The sequence below is a fragment of the Rhinatrema bivittatum genome, chromosome 3, assembly GCF_901001135.1.
Source record: "Rhinatrema bivittatum chromosome 3, aRhiBiv1.1, whole genome shotgun sequence".
Classification (NCBI taxonomy): Eukaryota; Metazoa; Chordata; class Amphibia; order Gymnophiona; family Rhinatrematidae; genus Rhinatrema; species Rhinatrema bivittatum.
Genome location: NC_042617.1, coordinates 90,988,915 through 91,010,154, shown reverse-complemented (window position 1 = coordinate 91,010,154; position 21,240 = coordinate 90,988,915). Strand labels below are relative to the sequence as shown.

The following is a 21,240-nucleotide window of genomic DNA, read 5'->3' as shown; positions in this document are numbered from 1 at the left end:
ACGGACGCTCAATCATACCAGCGTCCATTTTCCGAACCCGTGGCTGTCAGCGGGTTTGAGAACAGACGCTGGCAAAATTGAGAGTTGGCTGTCAAACCCGCTGACAGCCGCCGCTCCTGTCAAAAAAGAGGCGCTAGGGACGCGCTAGTGTCCCTAGCACCTCTTTTTACCGTGGGCCCTCATTTGCATACTAAATGAATAATCTGTGAAGCCTGTTAAATTCACAATTTCCCTGAGGACTTCAGTAAATCTGGGACAGGTTCCTAAGACTATAAGTTTCACTCAAAGAAATTGTGAATTTAACAGGGTTCACAGATTATTCATTCTTCAGGACATTGGGCCCCAATGTCCTGGAGTCTTCAGAAGAACTGTGAACTTTACTGTTAACTGTAGTGACAATTTGCTGTTTTTGTTTTTTGTTTGTTTTGTTTTTTTTTGCAAAAAAGATTTTTCACCTACTTTTGAAGGATTTAAGCTACAATTTGAGTTTTAAGATTCACTGTATTCTGATGTTCTGGGTTCATTATATGGGTTCATTATATGCGAACCATTTGTTTTTATAGTGTGGATGAAATGTGTGTTGAGTGCGAGCGAGTGTGGTGTGTCTTGTATAATTAGAGACTTTAGGAGGTTAAAACTTTTGAAGGTTTTATAATAGAACATGAGTAAATAAAGGTAAACATATTTGATGAGAAAGTGTAGTTGATTAGGTATTTGTGTGTGTATATATATATATATATATACACACACACAAATATATATATATATAGATATGCACAATAATTTGTATGTGTATATAAACATATTAAAAACTTGGGCTTATAATAATTGTACCTCAAAATAAGTGTAAAAATATTTTTCATTTACTGCAATGTATGGGAGCCCTTTATTGCTCTTCTTGGCAATTTGTTTGAATTTCTGGCTATTTAAATGTTGATTGTCCTTAGCCAGTGGATTGTATGTGGCTATTGTTTTGAAGGCATAACATTTTTATTAATATCATATTTTCAGTAAGTATACAACTTAAATTCCTGCTTGGGTCTAGTTTATTTCTGGATGTTTTCCTTGAGAGTTTTTGCATGTGAATCCATTGGAAATGTGCCTTTTGGTAGAAGGATATACAGTATATATACAGTATATATAAAACATGTAATGTTTTTACTGCTACAAATACCTGCCAAAAAATCAGGAATGCAATATAAAAAGGCAAGGTATTTTCTTATCTGTATCTGCTATTCTTCAAAAGGTAGCAATTTTGTGGATTATCACTGATGGTTCAAGTGTTGCCTAGAAGAACTTTCAAATTTAAGGGTTCTAGATCTCTGATCCCTAATGTTTCAGATCAGCTGACTACTGTTTGCTTTAGTCATCAGTTCTTTTCAAATCTAGATGAGGCTAGGTCTAGAGTGAGCTAAGTGTCCAACTCTCAGAGGCAGGTACATTGTATGAATTCATGAAAACAATGAGTATGGAGAAAAATTATTAAATGTTTTAAATTAATTTCTACAGGATACCTTACAACAACTGATCACGATGCCTTTGCCAAATGTATTAATAATTGGGAAAAATCCATTTTCAGGTAAGTTGCCTATCAATATATTAAATCATGATTTATTAGTAAAATGCTGGTATTCAAAGAGGGCTTAGTGCCTGATTTAAGGCATTTTAATTAGGAGCCTTATTTGTGCACCTATTTTTAACCATTTAAGACACTAACATTTTTTAATATAGATGCCTCAATAAAGCTCTTAATTAAAGTGTCTAAACTTAGGTATTGATATTCCTAAATTTAGGTTGACTCAGTTGGATGTCCAGTGCTGGAAATCAGTGCTGAACATCTAATTTCATTGTTCCATCCTGGCTCTACTTACATTTAAGGCACTAAAATTTAGACTGAGTCTAGAAAAATGTTTTAATTTGTGTCTAAGGAGGTAATTTTCAAAAGGATTTACATGCATAAAACTGGGTTTTTCATGCATAAATGAGCTTTTGAAAATTGCTACGATATATGCTACTTTTATGTGTGCAACTCCTTTGAAAATTCATTCCTAGGCCTATGTCTTTTGAATATCTAGCTGTGATTAGAAAATTAAGTGAAATTTCAAGAAACAGTAAAATTATGCCACACATCACCTGAAGCATTATTTTAGCAATTGAGAATTTTAAGTAGCTTTTGTGCATTAAGGGCTGGATTTTAAAAACGCGCGTAAAAACCCGGGGTTTAAGCACGTGGCCTGGCCTTAGGCGCGCCGGGCCAATTTTCAAAGGGCCTGGCCACATGCGTAAAACCCCGGGATGCGTGTAAGTCCCGGCATTAGCCAAAGGGGCATTCCGGAGCGGGGCGCAGAACAAGAGGCGCCCGGCACAATGGCCATTTGCCACTGTGCCGGGGGATTACGCGCCGCAACGTGCTCTTGCTCAGAAGCAGGAGCAAAAGATAAGATACATTTGCGGCTATTTAGGATAGGGAAGGGAAGTTCCCTCCCAGTCTGCTTCTTAATTGGAGCGGACTGGGAAGGAACTGGGGAAGGCCCCGATGTGTTGCCGCGCGTAATTGTAATAGTCTACCCCCCTCTTGCACTTGCCTACCCGAAATTTTATAACATGTGCACCAGCAAGCGCATGGTATAAAATCACGTGTCCATGTGCGCGCGTGAACCTAAGAGTTTTTCATTTCTCTATTTTTGTAAGCCTCATTTTTCCCAATCCTCTTTTCCCTGTCCCTGGTGACATTGGAATCAGGAGTGGCACCTAACTGTCAAAATGAGAAGAATATGCTCAAAAATGCATTCTTTGTCCTTGCTTGAAGAACAAGATTATAAATTCAACAAAGACATTTTTCACAAAGCAAACTCCAGAGTTTCACTGCTAGGAGTTTCAATTGTACCATATTCACAAGTGTAGAAACAGTCGCTAGAGACAAATGCCTTGAAAACATTGATATTAAATGCCAGAAAGCTTTTATTGGGAAAGCTATGTGTCGGTAAACATCAACAAGCTGTCATGCTTAGCATACTTGATTCTCTCGACTTTGTCTCTTCAGTAATGCACTCTTTTTCATTTCCATTAATAGTATGAATGAGTAAATTAACTTCCTTGGTAAAAAGCCAATAGTAAAAAGGTTTATTGAGATCATGGATACTTAGCATGCCTGCATCTTGTTGATAGCTGACAAATGGGCCTACAAAATAACAACTTTTTAGAATTTGGTATTGATGTTTTGAAGTCATTTTTCTCTGACTTATGCAGTTTGCTGTAAAATTTGCCAAACAATTTTAGAAGATTTTTCAGTGGTGCTGATTTTAGAAAGAATATGAAGGGGGTTTTTCTTTGGTTTTTTTTTTTAAGTGACATATTTTTGTCCTGGTAGTTTCCTCCTGCTCCTTTGGGCTTCCAGATCATTTGGGATAGGATGTCAAAAACCTTCATTTGTAATTACCTTCAATTTGTTTCCTCATTTTTAACCCTATCCTCTTCCTTGTAAGCCAATCATCCATTCTTGATCAGGGGCCACTGACTGGGGCTCCCCTGGAACCTGGTGTGTGTTCATGTCTGTTCTTTCTACTAGTTTTTGCCACTGTACAAATCCTGAGGCTCACTCCCACAGGGGCTGGGAACCGTGCCTTGGCATTGTCCTTGTCCCTGTCCATCTCTGTTATGTAGCAAGAAGGCAGATCCTTGAAGTGACTTTTTAATGGTACTTTTGTTCTAAATTGGCACCTCTGACTTAAAAGAACTGAAAAAAATGAACACAAACCTGTATCTTGAAAATGTCAGCTAAAGCACACTTTTTTTTTCTTACAAACCACTGGAAGAGCAATGATGTATGGTATGGTCTTGGGTGATTGTTCCTTAAGAGTCTAAGAGTTCATAAAAACTAACTGTTCTGCAAACCAGTGCTGTAAATAAATGGTTTGTAAATAAGTGGTTTGTAAATAAATCACTGGCAAGAACAAAAAGCTGTAGATGGTCTTCACATTTTTAAAAAACATGATAAAATGCTGAGTCTGTTCAGTGGAAGACCCCCTTCACCTATTATTTTGTAGGGCAAGGGAACCAAGTTAGAGCAGAGGGATGCATTAACTTTATTACAGCCAGAGCTAAGATTTTTGTGTTTCTTTTTCCCTGTACTGTCTTATTCAGTAATCATAAAAGATAAGGTCAAGGATGAAATGGGAAATGAGTGCAAAGAACAGTTGGTGTCTGATATGTTTTAGTACTGTGAACAAAACAATCGCAAGATTATTTATGTAAATATTTTGGTATTCTGGTAGCAGAACTCTAGAAATCCAACCTTTACACAGCCAAGTGTTCCCTTGAACAGAGATTGGCATGGTAATCTTGGCACACTTTTTTCTTGGACAGGGTATACTAATGCTGGCAGGACTAGAAATGTGTTTCCTGTTGGTATCAGAGACTAAGAATGGATTAAACAATCACCTTTGATTAATACTTCTACTCTCACAAATTATGAGTTTATCAATTAGAAGTGGACCGAGGTCATTAACTCATTTCACTTTAATCCCTGCATAGCCATTGTAGGTCTGTGACTTGATTTATTATCCCTGGGTAGTAGACAGAACTTTTTCAAGTATATAAACTGCCCTGCAGTTGTTTCTGCTCTTTAACTCCCTCTTGATTCCAGTAATTCTCTACCTTTGAGTTCGCAAATTAAGACCTTGGCTCTAGGATGTTGATGAAGGCAAAGAGTAAAAGAAGGAAAAAAGGCAATGTTGCAAATGTGGTAAACCAATATTGTTTTCATTATCAGGCTTATTTTTTTATGTCTTTTCTGACCCAAAATTTGGAGTCTGGGATTTAATACTGTCAGAAAGTGCCATCTCAAAAAGTACCATCAACTCAGAAGAGACAATGTGGTATGAAATGAAATGCTAACAATACAGGCAGTACTGCTATATTGGTGAAACATGCTGTAGTGAGAGAGAGAGAGAAAAAGTTCTAAAAATAAAGAAAAGGGCAAATTTGCTAACTTTTCTAAATTAAAGCCATTTTCCTGAGGTAGTAGATTGGCTAGTTAAACTGTGCCTCCATCTAGAGAGAAAAACAAATTTCAACTTTCCTCTGATAAATTGAGGATGATCATGTTTAAATTGTGAGTGTGAATAGGACAAAGCAAGCTATGCTATCGTTCTCTAGTCAGTATATTCCAAAGAGGATATACTCTTAGAGCCGGTCGTAGGCAACTCCGGTTAAGTGCCTCAGATCAGTTGGGTTTTCAGGAAATCTGCACTGAAGCATTTGCACTTCATGCATATTCATTGTGGATATCCTGAAAACCCGACTGGCTGTGGGGTCCCCAGGACAGGTTTGGGAAGCCCTGCTGCAGACATTGCCTGTTTGAATGTTAGTAAGGCTTTTGACACTGTACACATAGATTGGTAAGGAAGTTAGACAATATGAGAGTAAGCCAGAAAGTTGTAGATTGGATGAGAAACTGGTTAAACAGCAGGATGCAGAGAGTGGTGGTAAATGGCATCTATTTGGCATCTATTCTGGTGAAGGCAAAGCAACCAGTGGAGCTCTGCAGAGCTTGTTAAGGGGACTGATTATTTTCAGTATCTTTATTAGTATCATTGCTCAAGAGCTTGAGGAAAAAATGTTTGCAGGTGCAGAAATCTGTAACAGGTAGACATACCAGAAAGGGGACTTGAAAAAAAAATGGAAAAAATGTAAAGGGTTTAGAAAATGAGCTTTAGCAATTAAAAAAAAAAAACAAAAACCTGTAAAATCATGCATTTTTAGGATATAAAAATGTATTTATTTATTTTATTTATTATTTTTATATACCGACATTCACTCTCAATCAAGATATCACATCGGTTTACATTCAGGTACTGTATGTATTTCTCTATCCCTTGAGGGCTTACAATCTAAGTTTTTGTACCTGAGGCAATGGAGGGTAAAGTGACTTGCCCAAGGTCACAAGGAGTGACAGCAGGAATCAAACCCTGGTCTCGTGGTTCGTAGTCCACTGCTCTAACCACTAGGCTATTCCTCCTCTCTACATTAGACCACATCAATTAAAAAAAAAACAAAAACTGGAAATTGTCAAATATATAGTAACATGAGAACATAAGAATTGCCATGCTGGGTCAGACCAAGGTGTGTATGAAGCCTAGCATCCTGTCTCTAACATTGGCCAATCTAATTCACAGGTACCTGGCAGAGCCATAAAGTAGATCTAATTCCTATTACTCGCTCCCAGGGATAGCACTAGCTTTCTTTCATACCTAGCTAATAATGTGTTATGTACTTTTTCTCCAGGATCTTGTCCAAACCTCTCTAAATCCTGCTGAGCTATTTGCCTTGATTACTTCTTCTGACAACACGTGCCACAGTTTGATAGTGTGCTAAATGAAAAAAGTACTTTCCAGGATCTGTTTTAAATCTGCTGGTGGTTAGTTTTATGAAATGTATCCCCTTTTTTTAGTATTTGAAATATAAATAACCATCCTTTATTTACCCATTCTACCCCAGTCATAATTTTATAAACTTCTATTATGTCCCCTTTCAGCCATCTCTTTTCCAAGCTAAAGAACCCTAGCCTGCATAGCCTCTCATCATAGGACAGATGTACCATCCCCTTTATCATTTTTGTTTTCCTCCTCTGCATCTTTTCTAGTTCTAAGTCTTTCTTGAAATGAGGCGACCAGAACTTCACACAATACTCAATCTGCCTAAATAGCAACTTTTGAATATTCCCCTTGCTTATCTATCTAAAAGCTGAATAAGAAAGGGATATGTTGTGGCATTCCAGGGTGGGGTTGTTAGCTGAATAACTTATCCAGCTTACTCTTACCATATTACTCTTACCATATATTTGGAATTAGCTGAATAAGAGTTATTCGGCTAGCTTAAGACATAAGAACATAAGATTTGACATACTGGGATAGACCAAAGGTCCATCAAGCCCAGTATCCTGATTCCAACAGTGGCCAATCCAGGTTGCAAGTACTTGGCAGTATCCAGATGTACCTGAGGTCAGGTTTAAAGTTATTCAGGAACATATTCTTGGATAACTTTAGCCTTAATCAACTATATTCAGAAGAATATAACCATTTATGTTCCAAGTTACTGACTTAAAAAAAAAAAAAGATGGGCCTGCTGACCCTACCACAGTCCTTTTCCTCCCTCCCACCTGAGCTCCAAATGCTTAACCCTTGGCCATGTCTGCAGCCTCCTCACACACATCTCCTCCATCTCACAATTATTAAAGTAAAAGGGCTGGGGCTAGTGCTGGTCTCCCTTGCTCCCAAGCACCATCAAATCTATTATAAAATGTACTCTCCAGGGCCCATAACCGTTCTAGTTCTGTTTTATTTTTTCCAGCCTGGATCAAAGTAACAGCCTATTGTGACCTGGGCCCGATGCTTTTGTCATCACTAGGAAGTTATGCTAGAAGCTGCAATTCTTCAGTGGCTGCCACGGAAGAGGTTTTACAGAGCAGTGAGCAGGGAAGGGTCTTCTCTTTTTCTGTTGATAAGCAGGGCTGAATTAGCAATGATACGTGGGGTGATGTTATCTGGCAGCACTGAATGGACTTGTCTCTCCTAGCAAGTAGAACTCTTATTTCTACTGAACATGTAGGGAAATTCCTGCACGGGTGTTACCTCTTGAGCAAACCCCAGTCTTGTCGAGTACAGTACAGATGTGCACTCACTCTCTCCATATATTTTTCTCTAACAATCTTAGATTTTTCTTCAAAAATCTATTTATTTCACTTCACTTGCTTCACTGCCTCAGCAACACCCCTAATGGCACTTCTCAGAGCTACTAAAAAAATAAAAATAAAGTTTATTTGCTTTATCAAGCCAGTGGTAAGTGGATTTAAGAACTGCATTTGAGGCAAGGAAGTGTCCTTTACAGATGGTCTCAAACTATGTTGCAGCTGCCTGGGACCAGTTCATGACCAGGCAAACTGTTAGAATTGTGGATGGATGACCCTATACACTAAGTATGCCAGGGCATATAAAATGTAGGAATTGCGAAAGTCTAATATTTCTGTCAGTCCTCCTCCTACAGTGCAGCATTGTCTGTCTCACTGGGGAAAGTGTTGAGCAGCAGCTCCTCCTTCTGTATGACAGGCCAAAACCTTGGGGTTGAGTAGTGCTGACTGTCCTGAATCTAAGAAGAAGCAGTGTCCCTCTGAAGCTGCCAGAGCAGCCAGTGTCAAAAAAGCATTGGCTTTCATCATCCTCAACTTTGATACATAAGTCTTCCATACATGTTGAGTCGATGCACAGGGCATCGACACTGGTGACGCATGGTGCTTCATCACACAGCACATCATGCATGGTGCATCGGCACCTTCAATGCATAGAATTGTTGTGCCATTTGGCACAATAGACACATGCACATTTGGCACCATCAACATTAATGCCGTTGAAGCTTAGCAAGTCTGTACCATCAAAGCATGTGACCACAACAGTATCGAAGCATAAGTCTTCAGCACTGCCAACGCTAAAAGTCTCAATGCTATTGATGCACCATACAATGCCTTGAGCCCTGGATTGTGGACATCATGGTGACTTACCGATGCAGCTTTATGCAGGCCACCTGATATCAGGTGCAGAATGAGATGTAATAATTCTACACCTTCCAATCTCTAGAGCCTCTACTCCAACAAGATTACTAACAGAAGGCTTATGTTTGGAGATGCCAGATCCAATATGTTCTCTGATACTTCTTACCTTGAATAGGCCTCCTATTTAGGGGCAAGAACCTATCCTAGTTTCCAAAGAAGATGTTCCATCATCCACACAGGGTCACAGGATAAATCAGCCTCTTGATCAAGAAGTGGAGCTAGTAAAGAATTTCTTTACCTCTTTGGCTAAAGAGAAAGAAGGTGCTCTCTATTCTTTCCTCTTCAGTATTACTAGTGCATTCCTTCAGGACGGAGTCTCAGTATCCCCAGTTTAAGTGAATACACCATCAGAATCCAAGCTAAAAGTCTCTTCATCTTATCTTACAGCAGAGTCCAGCCATTAAGAGACTGTACACCAGGGCTATTCCCCTCTGAGACAACCAAAGAATCCCCTTATTCACCATCTTCATCATTGGGTTCCTGGGTTAGTGTTCCCATGCCCTTGGGTTTAGAAGAGGGATTGACAGGAATACTCTCTGACCCACTACTGGAACCTCTAGAATAGTGGTTCCTAACCCTGTCCTGGGGACCCCCCAGTCAGTCGGGTTTTCAGGATATCCACAATGAACGTGCATGAGAGAAAATTTACATGCACTGGCTCCATAAAATGCAAATTTTCTCTCATGCATATTCATTGTGGTTATCCTGAAAACCCGATGGCTGGGGGCCTAGGACAGGGTTGTGAACCACTGCTCTAGAGCATTCCTGTCCTCTGGAAGACCTTTCTTCTTCAAAATGTTTAGATAAATCGGGAAAAACACTTGGAGTGAATATATGCAAAGATAAAGATTCTTGGACAGAGGTCTTTGATCTTCTTTAAATTGTGGACACTCCAGCAGAGCTAGCAGCTATCCTAGTTCACAATATCCTGCAAATGAAAATGTGGGAAAACCGTCATATATTGTGCCCCTGTGACAAGAAATTTAGACCGCAAATATAGAATACAAAAGTCGCCAGGATTTGGACTAGTCCAATTAATTACCTCCTCAGTTTATGGTTGTGGAATCCCGGCCTGAAGAAAGCAAATACAAAAATTTATTCCAATATATCTCCAGGGAAAGATCCCAGGTTGCTTGACCATTTTGGGATCTAAGTGCACAAATTTCTTCTCACCAGTTTTACACTGTGCAGTTACCTACATGTCTGTATACAAAAGTTAAAACTTTTCTTTCAGCTGACTGAAGGCAGAAATTATTTTCCACAGCCGCTTCTACATGCTGAAGAGTGCATACACCATCACCTTTGATCAATTTATGAATCATTTGATATTATGTCATGTACCTCAACAGCTTCTATTGGAGCTCCACATATGGTCTAGTTGAAAGTCAGCAACGTACACAATAGTGTTCATGTCAAGCTGGTGGATGTTCCTTGTCTAGTGGAACACCTTTTTGGAGAAATGGTCACACAGAAAAGAGCAGAATGAAGTGGTCCAATCCCTCTCAACAGGACCTGAGCAGCTGTCTTTTTTGAGATGCACCCTCTATACTTTTAAGAGGCCATACTTCCAGAGATGCTTTTTTTCAAAGATATTGGTTCCTGCCTCTTCTAGCTTCGCAACAAGAGCAACTTCCAGCTTGTGCTTGTTAGTGTGAGCACAATCATTCTAAAGCAATGCAACAACTCCAGCCCAAACCTGGGCCTAGATTTTGATCACGTCACATATTCACCAACCTCTCTCTCCAGTAGAAGGGAGAATCTTGGCCTTCTGGAGGAATGGTACAAGAATAACCAAAGACCAATGGGTTCTCAAGATCATGGAATCTGGATAATGTTTGCATTTCTCACATCTATTATCTCTTCCTCTTTGTTTGAATTTTGGTCCAGATCTGTCTCCCTTTATACAATCCTGTCTGGAAGTTGAATCACTTTTTCAGTAATAGAGTTGGTACCTGTGCTCCAATGTGGACAGAGATTCTGCTCCCAGTACTTCCTTATCCCCAAAAATCTGGGGGACTGAAACCCATTCTGGATCTAAGAAACCTGAATAAATATCAGATCCAAGAGAAATTCAAAATGAACTCTTTCCACATGATTCTTCCCTACATCCAGAAGGGGGGAATGGATGTATGCCCTTGATCTGAAGGACACGTACGCCCCATATCCATCCATCCCACTCACTGGATTCTTCCCATTAGCAACACAGAGTACTCCCTTCAGACTGTCAGCAGCTCTGAGAGATTTCATCAAATCCTTGGCTGTAGTAGCAGCACATTTTCGATGTTGGGAAGTCCAAGTCTTCCCATACCTGGATGATTGGCTAGTTGGAGACAATTCTCAAGAGAGGGTGTATTGATATCCGTGAAGTTGGGATTTCTGAAAATTTTATTGTGGCTTGAATAGATTCACTGCAGGAGAGAGCTTTTCTTCCATCAGAAAAAGCAGATACGAAGATCACTCACACAAGCTATTGAATTCCCGGAACTCAACAGCCAGAGAAGTTCTGATTGTTTTAGATCATATGATGGCTTCCATTCATTAAGTTCCAGTAATCCACCTTCATATCTTTCACTTGCAGTAGGGTCTACGCTGTCAATTGGACCAGCTAACTAACCCTTGAAAGCCAAAGTACAAGTTTCAAGGACATGAAGCGGGAATTACGATGGTGACTAATCCCCAAGCTCTTCAGGAAGGAACTTCACTTCGCAGGCTCCCTCATCAAGTAACCTTAGCGACGGACGCTTCCACAAAAGGTTGGGGTTACCCACACTGGACCATTTAGAACCTAAAGAACATGGTTTTTCTGAGGAAGACATTATCACGTCAGTCTGTTAGAACTGAGATCAATCAGATACACTGTTGATTTTTCATATATCTTCTCCAAGGGAAAAGCATTTTAATTCAAACCAAAAAACAAGTGGCCATGTTTTATATAAACAGGCAGGCACAGGATCATGTTTTCTGCCAAGAAGCGTTAAGAATATGGGAATGGGCATCAAGCTGATCTACAAGCCACCAATCATCCAGGGATCTGCAACACACTGGTGGATGGTCTCAGCAGAGTTTTCTGCATGAGACATCTCTGCAGCTGTCGACAGCTAACACGCTATTCGGCTTTTGGGGTCTTCCAACCATTGACTTATTTGCATTGGAACAGAACAGAAAACTGGAGAAATTTTGCTTAGTTCTACCCAGCAAACTTGGGTTAGCTCAGGACTCTTTCCTATTCGATTGGAATGCAGATTTCATGTATGCTTTTCCATTGATTCTATTAATAGCCAGAATAGTACAGAAAATGACAAGAGGTTAGGCTTAGTTAATCCTCAAAGCTCTAGCGTGGCCCAGGAAGATTTGGTTTGCATATCTTGTATAGCTTTTCAACAGACCTCCAATTCATCTGGGGACAGATCCAACCTTATTAACTCAAATGGAAGGAAGACTATTCCATCCAAATTTCCTATTCTTAAATCTGACAGCTTGGATGTTGATTGCTTAATAATCACATATTCTTTTTACTCAAGGAGATTGAGGACATAATAGTTTCTGCTAGGAAGCCATCAATTAGAAGAGCCTATGGCTTTAAATGGAAAAGATTCTCCGTTTAGTGTCAACATAATGCCTTGGACCTGTTTTTTTATGCAAATATTTTCCTGCTAACTTGTTCTCTTTTTCTGAATCAGGCCTTGCCATATTCTCTGTATACTTCAGGGCCATAGTGGGGGTCTGGGTTGCTTATTCAGTAAATGCTCCTCTGCAACCATCAATTTAGGACTCCCCACATATTATGGCTAATTCAGCCCTGCTTGTTGACAGAGAAAGCAAGTTTGCTTACTATAAAGGGTGTTCTCTGTAGATAGCATGATGAATTAGCCATGCTAAATACCTGCTTGCCTAGCTAGAGAATTAACTAACCTAGCTAGACTTAGCTATGTAATCGAATGGGGGGGGGGGGGGGCTCATGAAGCAATGTGCGCATCAGAATTCCATCCACAAATTTACATCCTTTACGGTTTGGATAAGGATTCCTGACGTAACAATAGGTTGTCAGTCTATTTTGCAAGGTCTCTTTGAGATTTAGAATCCAACTCCATTCTCCCTAGGGTCCATTGTTCTTTCCAGGTGTTTTTTTTTGTTTTGTTTTTTTGTTTTTAAGTACAAAATTTGAAAATGGCGTGTTACTAACAAAATCAAGTAATTTGCCAGTAGGCAACATTTTTCTGATTTATTGCTTTTTTTTGTTGAAGGCAGCATATAAGTAGAATTCCCATTTGTGAGGACTATCTGCTTGTCCTCTGAGAAAGCAAAGCTGCTATTCCAAGGACAAGCAGGATGGTAATACTCACATGTTAGTGACATCTGATGGAGCCTGGCACAGAAAACATGTTAAAGTTTCTAGAATTCTAACTGCATTACTGAGGAGACCCATTCATGCTACTGGGGTCCCTCGAGTCTTTCTTTTTCTGTGGAGCCTTTGAGTCTTGGTTTTGTGCCTCACGCTCCAATTTCTTTTTCTGGGCCTTTGGGGTTTTTTGCTAGATTATCAGGGTCATTCGTCGAAGGGTCCGGCGTTTTTGTTCCTCGTAGCTCCAGTCATTTTGCTAAGTTTTCATTCATTCCTGTACTTGGGTCTGTGCCAGTGTGCCGCCTGTGCCCGCTGGCCATTGAATTTGATTTTACTTCCCTTTTGTTTTGGCCGATCATGTCTAGCAGGTTCCAGTGATGCCATTGGTGCTGTAGAACTATGTCCATCACAGAGCCCCATGATAGATGTATCCAGTGTCTGGGGACATTGCATGGTATCCACTGGTGTCACAAATTTGCAACCATGACCCCAAAAGGACATTGGTTCTGACTAGAACTCATGGCAAAGCATATTTTAGCCATCAGAGGTATAGACAGTGAATGACCTCAGAGTTGTGTCGATGGAGGGTGTGTCATCGGCATCAGGAGGACCATCTGTTCCCATGGTGCCGCTGGCCAATAGTGAACCCGGAGACCACCCTTCATTTGACTACCCCCAGTTAAAGAAGAGGTCATGTTCCACCTCTTCAACACCGGCATTGAAGAGATTCATTTCTGAGCATCGAGGGAAGCCGAAGAAGCATCTGCTCCATCAGTACTTGATACCAGGATCGGAGATGGTCCGGCGCATGCTGAGAACACCCTTAAGGGGGGATATCAGTCCTGATAAAACCCTCTCATCTCTCCAAGGAGTTGGATGCTTCAATAATAGCTATATAAAGTCTTGAGGGGGGCCTCAGCACATGCTCATTGGAGAATGTTAGAAGCTCTGTGGACATTTCCACCATCCTCCCTTTTGGAGTTGGTTTTCTATAGTTATTATATAGGACTGAGAGGACCCCATGCAACTGTGTCTGGGAGGGAAGTCTTGCACATGCACGACTTGGTTTGTGGGTCTTATGTTTGGTGGGAAGAGTGAGTAGGGAGGGAGGATACTGGTGGGGGTTGGGGGGAGCAGTTGGCCTCTCCCTTGGAAGGGAGAGGATCGTGAGGGAGGTTGTTGCTCCTTTTTCTCTCGTCTGACATTCTAAATGTGGTAGAGTGGAGTGGCCATTGGCCCACAGGCTTAACTTTGGAAAAGTGGTAGAAATAAGGAGAGGGGGTTTGAATTCAGGTACCCAGTTTCAGCCATGCTAAGCAACTTAAATGTAGGTGACCTCAATTTTTTTACCAAAAATTTAGACCCCCTAGTTTTGGCTGAAAATTTTCCTAAATCTTGTGAAACAAAATTTGGCTGCCCAGATCAGTCACTCAATCTTGACAGAAAATTGGCCTGTAAATATGTCTTGCATATCATTCACAACATCTTTTCCTGACTGAAATACAAGGTTCTCCTATTTCCATGTTACATCTACAATCGTGTATCCTTGCTGGTCCTCAATAAATCATATTTCCTCCTTAGAATGAAATACACAGTCCTTAGAATATTGTTTGACAGCTAGAAACCATTTTGTAACCTTTATATTTTAATTGATAGATTCTATCTGCTGTCAAAGTCTTTGCATCAGATGCTATAACATGGATTTGATTCCAGCTAGTTAGTTCTGGGTTATGTGGCCACATTTAGGAAGAGTGCTGATATGTTCACCCAAGAGAAGGACAGGAGAAGAATAGAACAGCCCAGGACATTGCTTATGTAAAGGCAAAATTCAGCATTGTCACACTGTCCAACATTGAAGCTCATCTGGCAGCCATGCTGTACTAGGAAATGATTCAATTTAATCTATCTTGGTAGTTTATTTTAAATAATATGAATGCTTTTATACTCCGAGAAAAAAGCCAAGTTTAAATAGAATACAAACATTTTGTGTTTATTATTGTGACTTTCTTTTAAAGAACAAGGTACTGAAGAAATAAGAAAGCTTCTGCTGCTGTTACTAGGCTGTGCTGTTCAGGTTAGTATAAATATGTTTAATTTTCATTCCTTGGGCATGCGGATCTATGATTTGTAAGGACAATCCCTGACCTTTCCATCTTCTATACAAATTCTTTGTTTTCTGTGTATGTATAACTGTTTATAAGATGCCATGTTGCTATAGCAACAATAGAAAAGGCTATGGCTCAGAGCCAAACTCAGAAATCTGGCATGTATCATTCTTCCTAGTTCAACTAGGATTGATCTGAATAATATAATTAGGAGCCTGTTTACTAAAGGGTGTTAAGTGGTAATGCAGGCTTTTAATGCATGTCAATGAGGAGTTAATGGATTTATGAAAATGCACAGATTTTCTCATTAACATGCATTAAACATGTTAAATATTTAAATCTACTAAAATGCAAAAATTATATAACGAAGCTCATTTAGATATAGTGGAGCTTGCATTAATGTACACATTCGCATTCATTTAAGTAATACAAAATTTTAACTACATCTCTTAGAGGAGTAAAGTTGTCCACATAAAACATGCATTAAACATTATTGCAGTGCTTAGCATGCAGTTTAGTAAAGAGTGTAAAGCCCAGGAAGGACAATTACCCGATCTCAGCGTGTCTAAAAGTGCATGTGTTGTTTAACATGCAAACTTAGAGCTACATTAAAAGGAGGCATTTCCAGGGGTGCATATTTTCAACTCTGTGCACATGTCCATGGGAATTTTGTGCCCACAGTAAGTTTCAAAGTGAAAGCATGTACATACGTTTGCTTTGAACCTCGCGGAAAATTTTGCAGGTAGAGTACCCATGGACTTTGCTCCATAATGCATTGTTTGAAAAATGTTCCCTTAGTAGCCAATAATTAAAGCATTGTGAGTTGATGCATGTTTAGTCATGTAAAAAAAAGTTATTTCCCTCTTCCATCCCCTCCCCCCCACCGTGTGGGCTTTTTACCTATTTTAAGAAAAAAAAAAAGGGGTGGGGCAGGTCAGAGGAGGAAAAGTATGTGCAGAGTTTGTATCTGCATTGTGCATGCTGGTGGGATCTTTAAAGGTAAATTTTGTTATAATTTTCCCTTTGAAAATGAACTGACAGTCCTTTATACTTCAGGGACTGCAAACTCATTGCCCTAGCCATGAATAGCATATTAAAAATATGTATTAATGTGATTTCAGTGCACTTTACAAAGTGCTCTAAAATCCCATTAATGCATATTAATATTCAGATACTCCAGTAGAGGTTCTGACTTTATTCTGTCAGTATTTTTCTTGTCTAAAGTTTGTAAAAGTGGAACATTATTAAACATCAAGAAATATGTGAAAATGCAAAAAAATGTTTTTCAGAATAAGAAAAGGAGGATTAGAGCAAGAAAAAGTTAATTGTAAAAATCAAGTAAAGGAATTAGGCAGGCTGAAAAATACTTCTGTTGAATTCATGAGCTGTGCAGCTTGAAGCAGGAATATTTGTGTATGAAGTCTTGAGAGCTGTGTGAAAGGAATGTCCCAAGTGGGATGTGAGTCTTTGGTTGGGACTGAGAGCATTAATGGAGTGATCCTGCTATCCGTAGAGTCCAAATATAGCGCAGTTGCTTACCTGTAACAGGTGTTCTCCTAGGACATCAGGGATGTTAGTCCTCACATGTGGGTGACATCATCCGATGGAGCCCGGCATGGAAAACTTTTGTCAAAGTTCCGAGAAGCTATGATCAGCACACTGAGCATGCTCAGCATGCCACTATCCACACATCCACGCGAGGTCCCCCTTTAGTCTCGTAACAGTGGAAAAATAAAATATGAGCAAAAAAAATAAAACAAACCGGAAGGAGAACCCAACTCCGTGGGAAGGCTGGTGGGATTCCTGAGGACTAATATCTTGCTAGGAGAACACCTGTTACAGGTAAGCAACTGCGCTTTCTCCTAGGACAAGGAGGATGGTAGTCCTCACATGTGGGTGAGTACTAAGCTCCAGATTGTCCATGTTAACAGGTGAGACCAATCGAACAAGGTGCCAACAGGCACAACAATAACTGCGGCACTGTAGGTCGGCAGGGGACTGTTTGGTTCCCACCAGAGGCACAAGGCAAGAAGAGTTGAGTTCAGGTCTGGAACAGATTGCGCAGGACGGATTGACCAAAGGCACTGTCCTGACGTCCATCCTTGTCCAAGTAGTAATGAGCCACCAGCGTGTGAAGAGAATGCCAGGTTGTGGCCCGGCAAATTTCAACGATGGGGACTGCATGCAAATGAGCCACCGATGTCAACTTTGCCCACACAGAATGAGCCTTTACTCTGCCGGCTAGTGGATGGACCGCTTGTGCATAGCAGAAGGCGATACAATACGCTAGCCAGTTGGATAAGGTCTGTTTATCCACCGCCATACCCAGACTATTGGTATTGAAGAACACACAGAGCTGAGTGGACTGCCTTAGGTCGGCTGTGCGATCTAAATAGAAAACTAAGGCCCTCTTGCGGTCCAAGGTATGAAGAACCTGTTCCCCCGGGTGGGAATGAGGCCTAAGAAAGAAGGTGGGTAAGAACGTTGGACTGATTAAGGTGGAAAACAGTCACAACCTTCGGTAGGAACGTAGGGTACATACGCAAGACCACACGACCATGGAAGAAACTGGTGTATGGCAGGTACGTAACCAAGGCCTGAAGTTCACTGATTCTACGAGCTGAAATAATCGCCACCAGAAAAATAACCTTCCAGGTGAGGAACTTTGGGCCACAGGAATGCAGAAGCTCAAAGGGAGTATGCATGAGCGATGCTAGCACAACTTTGAGGTCTCAGGACGCAACAGGAGACTGCAAAGAGGGCTTCAGCTGTAGCAGGCCCCTCATAAAGCGACCTACTAAAGGCTGCAGCGATATGGGTGTGCCAGTGACACCTCGATAGTACGAGCTTACAGCTCTAAGATGAACCCTGACTGAGCTAGTTTGAAGCCCAGACTCGGAAAGATGCTACAAATAGTCCAACAGCTGGGGAAAGGAGCATGTGAACGTATCCAAGCCAGGAGGAGCTGGACAGCAGGGTGCAGTCCACAGTGCTAAGAGCGCTTCAGAGTGTTGAGCTGCCAGCACCACTGGTCTCCATACCGGTGCCTGAGCCTCCACCGTTGATCCTAGCACCGTTCTGAAGCATCTGAATGTCCTTTTAGGCGCCCTGCCGACACAGCCGGTGCCCAAGGGGCCTTCAGTTCCCCTACAGCCAGGACTGAGGGAGGGGGACGAGGCGTCACCGGTTCTTCCTCGGGTTTTTGAGATGGCATGGTGCCCGGCCTGACAGTGCGGACTTTATAATTTGGTGAGAAAGGGGGAATGCCAGGGATTCCCGGGGACATCGGAGGATGGGGCCTCCAGTGGTCGGTGTCTCTTTGCTTGCGGTATGGCCGCCACCGGCACCACACCGGAACTGGAACTGTGTGCCGATGGTGACTGTTGGCGAAGCTTGCGGGATCCCCCCCGGTGCTCGGCCCAGTCTTTCCCCAATGCCAATGAGGCAGCAGACCCTGATGTCCGGGATACCGGTGAGATAATAGAAGACCTGTCACCATCCCCGCAATCCTTGGAAGAGATTGCGAGAGGAACAGCAAGAGGGAGGGTATCAAGGGGCTCCCCGCGACCTCTCTGGGTCAAGAGCTCTGATGCAGGAGTGGAAGGAGCAGATTTGGAAGAGCTGAAAAGTTTCTCCATCTTATCAAGACATGTTCGATGGCCTTTGGGGGTCATCTGGTCACACAGATGACACCAACGGACGTCGTTTGAGGCCCCCAGGCAGAGGATGCAAACCTCATGTTCGATCCGTGATGGACAGTGGAGTGCCTCAGGGATCTGTATTGGGACCCTTACTGTTCAATATATTTATAAATGATCTGGAAAGAAATACGAGTGAGATAATCAAATTTGCAGATGACACAAAATTGTTCAGAGTAGTTAAATCACAAGCAGATTGTGATAAATTGCAGGAAGACCTTGTGAGACTGGAAAATTGGGCATCCAAATGGCAGATGAAATTTAATGTGGATAAGTGCAAGGTGATGCATATAGGGAAAAATAACCCATGCTATAATTACACAATGTTGGGTTCCATATTAGGTGCTACAACCCAAGAAAGAGATCTTGGTGTCATAGTGGATAACACATTGAAATCGTCAGAAAAGCAAACAGAATGTTGGGAATTATTAGAAAAGGAATGATGAATAAAACGGAAAATGTCATAATGCCTCTGTATCGCTCCATGGTGAGACCGCACCTTGAATACTGTGTACAATTCTGGTCGCCGCATCTCAAAAAAGATATAATTGCGATGGAGAAGGAACAGAGAAGGGCTACCAAAATGATAAGGGGAATGGAACAACTCCCCTATGAGGAAAGACTAAAGAGGTTAGGACTTTTCAGCTTGGAGAAGAGACGACTGAGGGGGGATATGATAGAGGTGTTTAAAATCATGAGAGGTCTAGAACAGGTAGATGTGAATCGGTTATTTACTCTTTCGGATAGTAGAAAGACTAGGGGGCACTCCATGAAGTTAGCATGGGGCACATTTAAAACTAATCGGAGAAAGTTCTTTTTTACTCAACGCACAATTAAACTCTGGAATTTGTTGCCAGAGAATGTGGTTCGTGCAGTTAGTACAGCTGTGTTTAAAAAAGGATTGGATAAGTTCTTGGAGGAGAAGTCCATTACCTTCTATTAAGTTCACTTAGAGAATAGCCACTGCCATTAGCAATGGTTACATGGAATAGACTTAGTTTTTGGGTACTTGCCAGGTTCTTGTGGCCTGGATTGGCCACTGTTGGAAACAGGATGCTGGGCTTGATGGACCCTTGGTCTGACCCAGTATGGCATTTTCTTATGTTCTTATGGACATGGTCCGCGGGCACTGAGGGCACCAATGAAAACCAGACAATGCCATAAAAACACCCAGCATGCAGTTGATGACCAGCGGTCACCGTGAGACGAATAGTTAGGAATCGACTGCAAAAGAGAAAAAAGGCAGTAAATACACTCGAGCCAAGGAGGCTCCAACCGCGAAGGGCGATTCTAAGATGGAAGATGGGGAAAAACCTGATTCTTTCGAGAAATAAGAAAATGAGAGGAGTTCCACGAATTGCGCAGCAACTCCACCGCGGAAAAGAAGAGACTGAAGGGGAACCTCACGTGACGTTTGGATAGTGGCATGCTGGGCATGCTCAGTGTGCTGGTCAAAGCTTCTAGAATCTTTGACAAAAGTTTTCTGTACCGCGCTCCATCGGATGATGTCACCCATATGTGAGGACTACAATCCTGCTTGTCCTAGGAGAGCTATATTTAACAGTTCTTGTCTAGCAAATCATCAGAATCCCTTGCTATTTTCTTACTCACACTAGAGTCTTAGTAGGTTTTGATTCCTTTTAAAGGACCTGTCAAAAAGACTAGTTTATCAGCCAAAATTTTGAAAATCAGGCAAGTAGATTTTTATGGCTGAAAGCAGAATTGGACGGGGCCCAGAAAAAGAATTTCCTCTCCACCCATGCAGTCCCCCCCCCCGTCCCCCCCCAAGTCCTCATCAAGGGTGAGAGTGAGAGGGCTGCAAGTAGGAAGTAGAGGAAGAGAAAAAGTGGGCTATGGAGGGGATGTGGTTGGAAGAGGAAAGTGTGGTGGGGCTAGGGTAGTATTTCTTACCTTGCAAATAAGACTTTAGGAGGAATTTGCAATTCTTTGCATGTGCTTTTGAGACCACACTATTGGTACCGTCTTCAGATGTCGTCTTTTGGCTGAAAATAATTCAGGTTAGTTGAAACCTCAGTCACTCAGATATACCCTGCTTTTATGCTGATGAAATTCCTTTTAAGTTTTGAATCACAATAAACAATGCTAGAGCAATAAAGAGAATAATCTATATTAAAGTGAATGCACTAGGACTGTAAATTGCTTTGAGGGATTCTGAGTATGTTTCAATGATTTGTCAGTATCATCAGAAACACCAAGATTTATAGCCTTAATTTATGAATGCTGTTCTTAATATAATTTTGGGCCAATGTACTAAAGCACATTAATGAGTGTAAACACCTGTATTATTGGTTGCAAGTTGAAAGCACACATTAATAGCACTGTTAGTGGGTGCAAACCAGCTTGTAATGGTGTTAGCAGGAAATCTGTATTAATGAGGTAATGAGATACAGAAATATGCAAAAACGTTAAATACCTATTAGTGTAGCAAAAAATGAATGTGTTAAAACCTACAAAATGTATCACAGATGC

The 21,240-nt window shown here is 41.2% G+C and overlaps 1 protein-coding gene across 6 annotated transcripts in view; it reads left to right on the top strand.

Moving 5' to 3' along the window:
* The window catches only part of CCDC88A (coiled-coil domain containing 88A), a 503,234-nt gene that overhangs the window by 157,728 nt on the left and 324,266 nt on the right, over nucleotides 1-21,240 (top strand). For all 6 annotated transcript variants that reach the window (XM_029593463.1, XM_029593462.1, XM_029593464.1 and 3 more), the window contains exons 4-5: nucleotides 1,510-1,579; nucleotides 14,963-15,021. In XM_029593463.1, coding sequence (XP_029449323.1) covers nucleotides 1,510-1,579; nucleotides 14,963-15,021 — 129 coding nt within the window. The remainder of the gene's footprint in view (nucleotides 1-1,509; nucleotides 1,580-14,962; nucleotides 15,022-21,240) is intronic.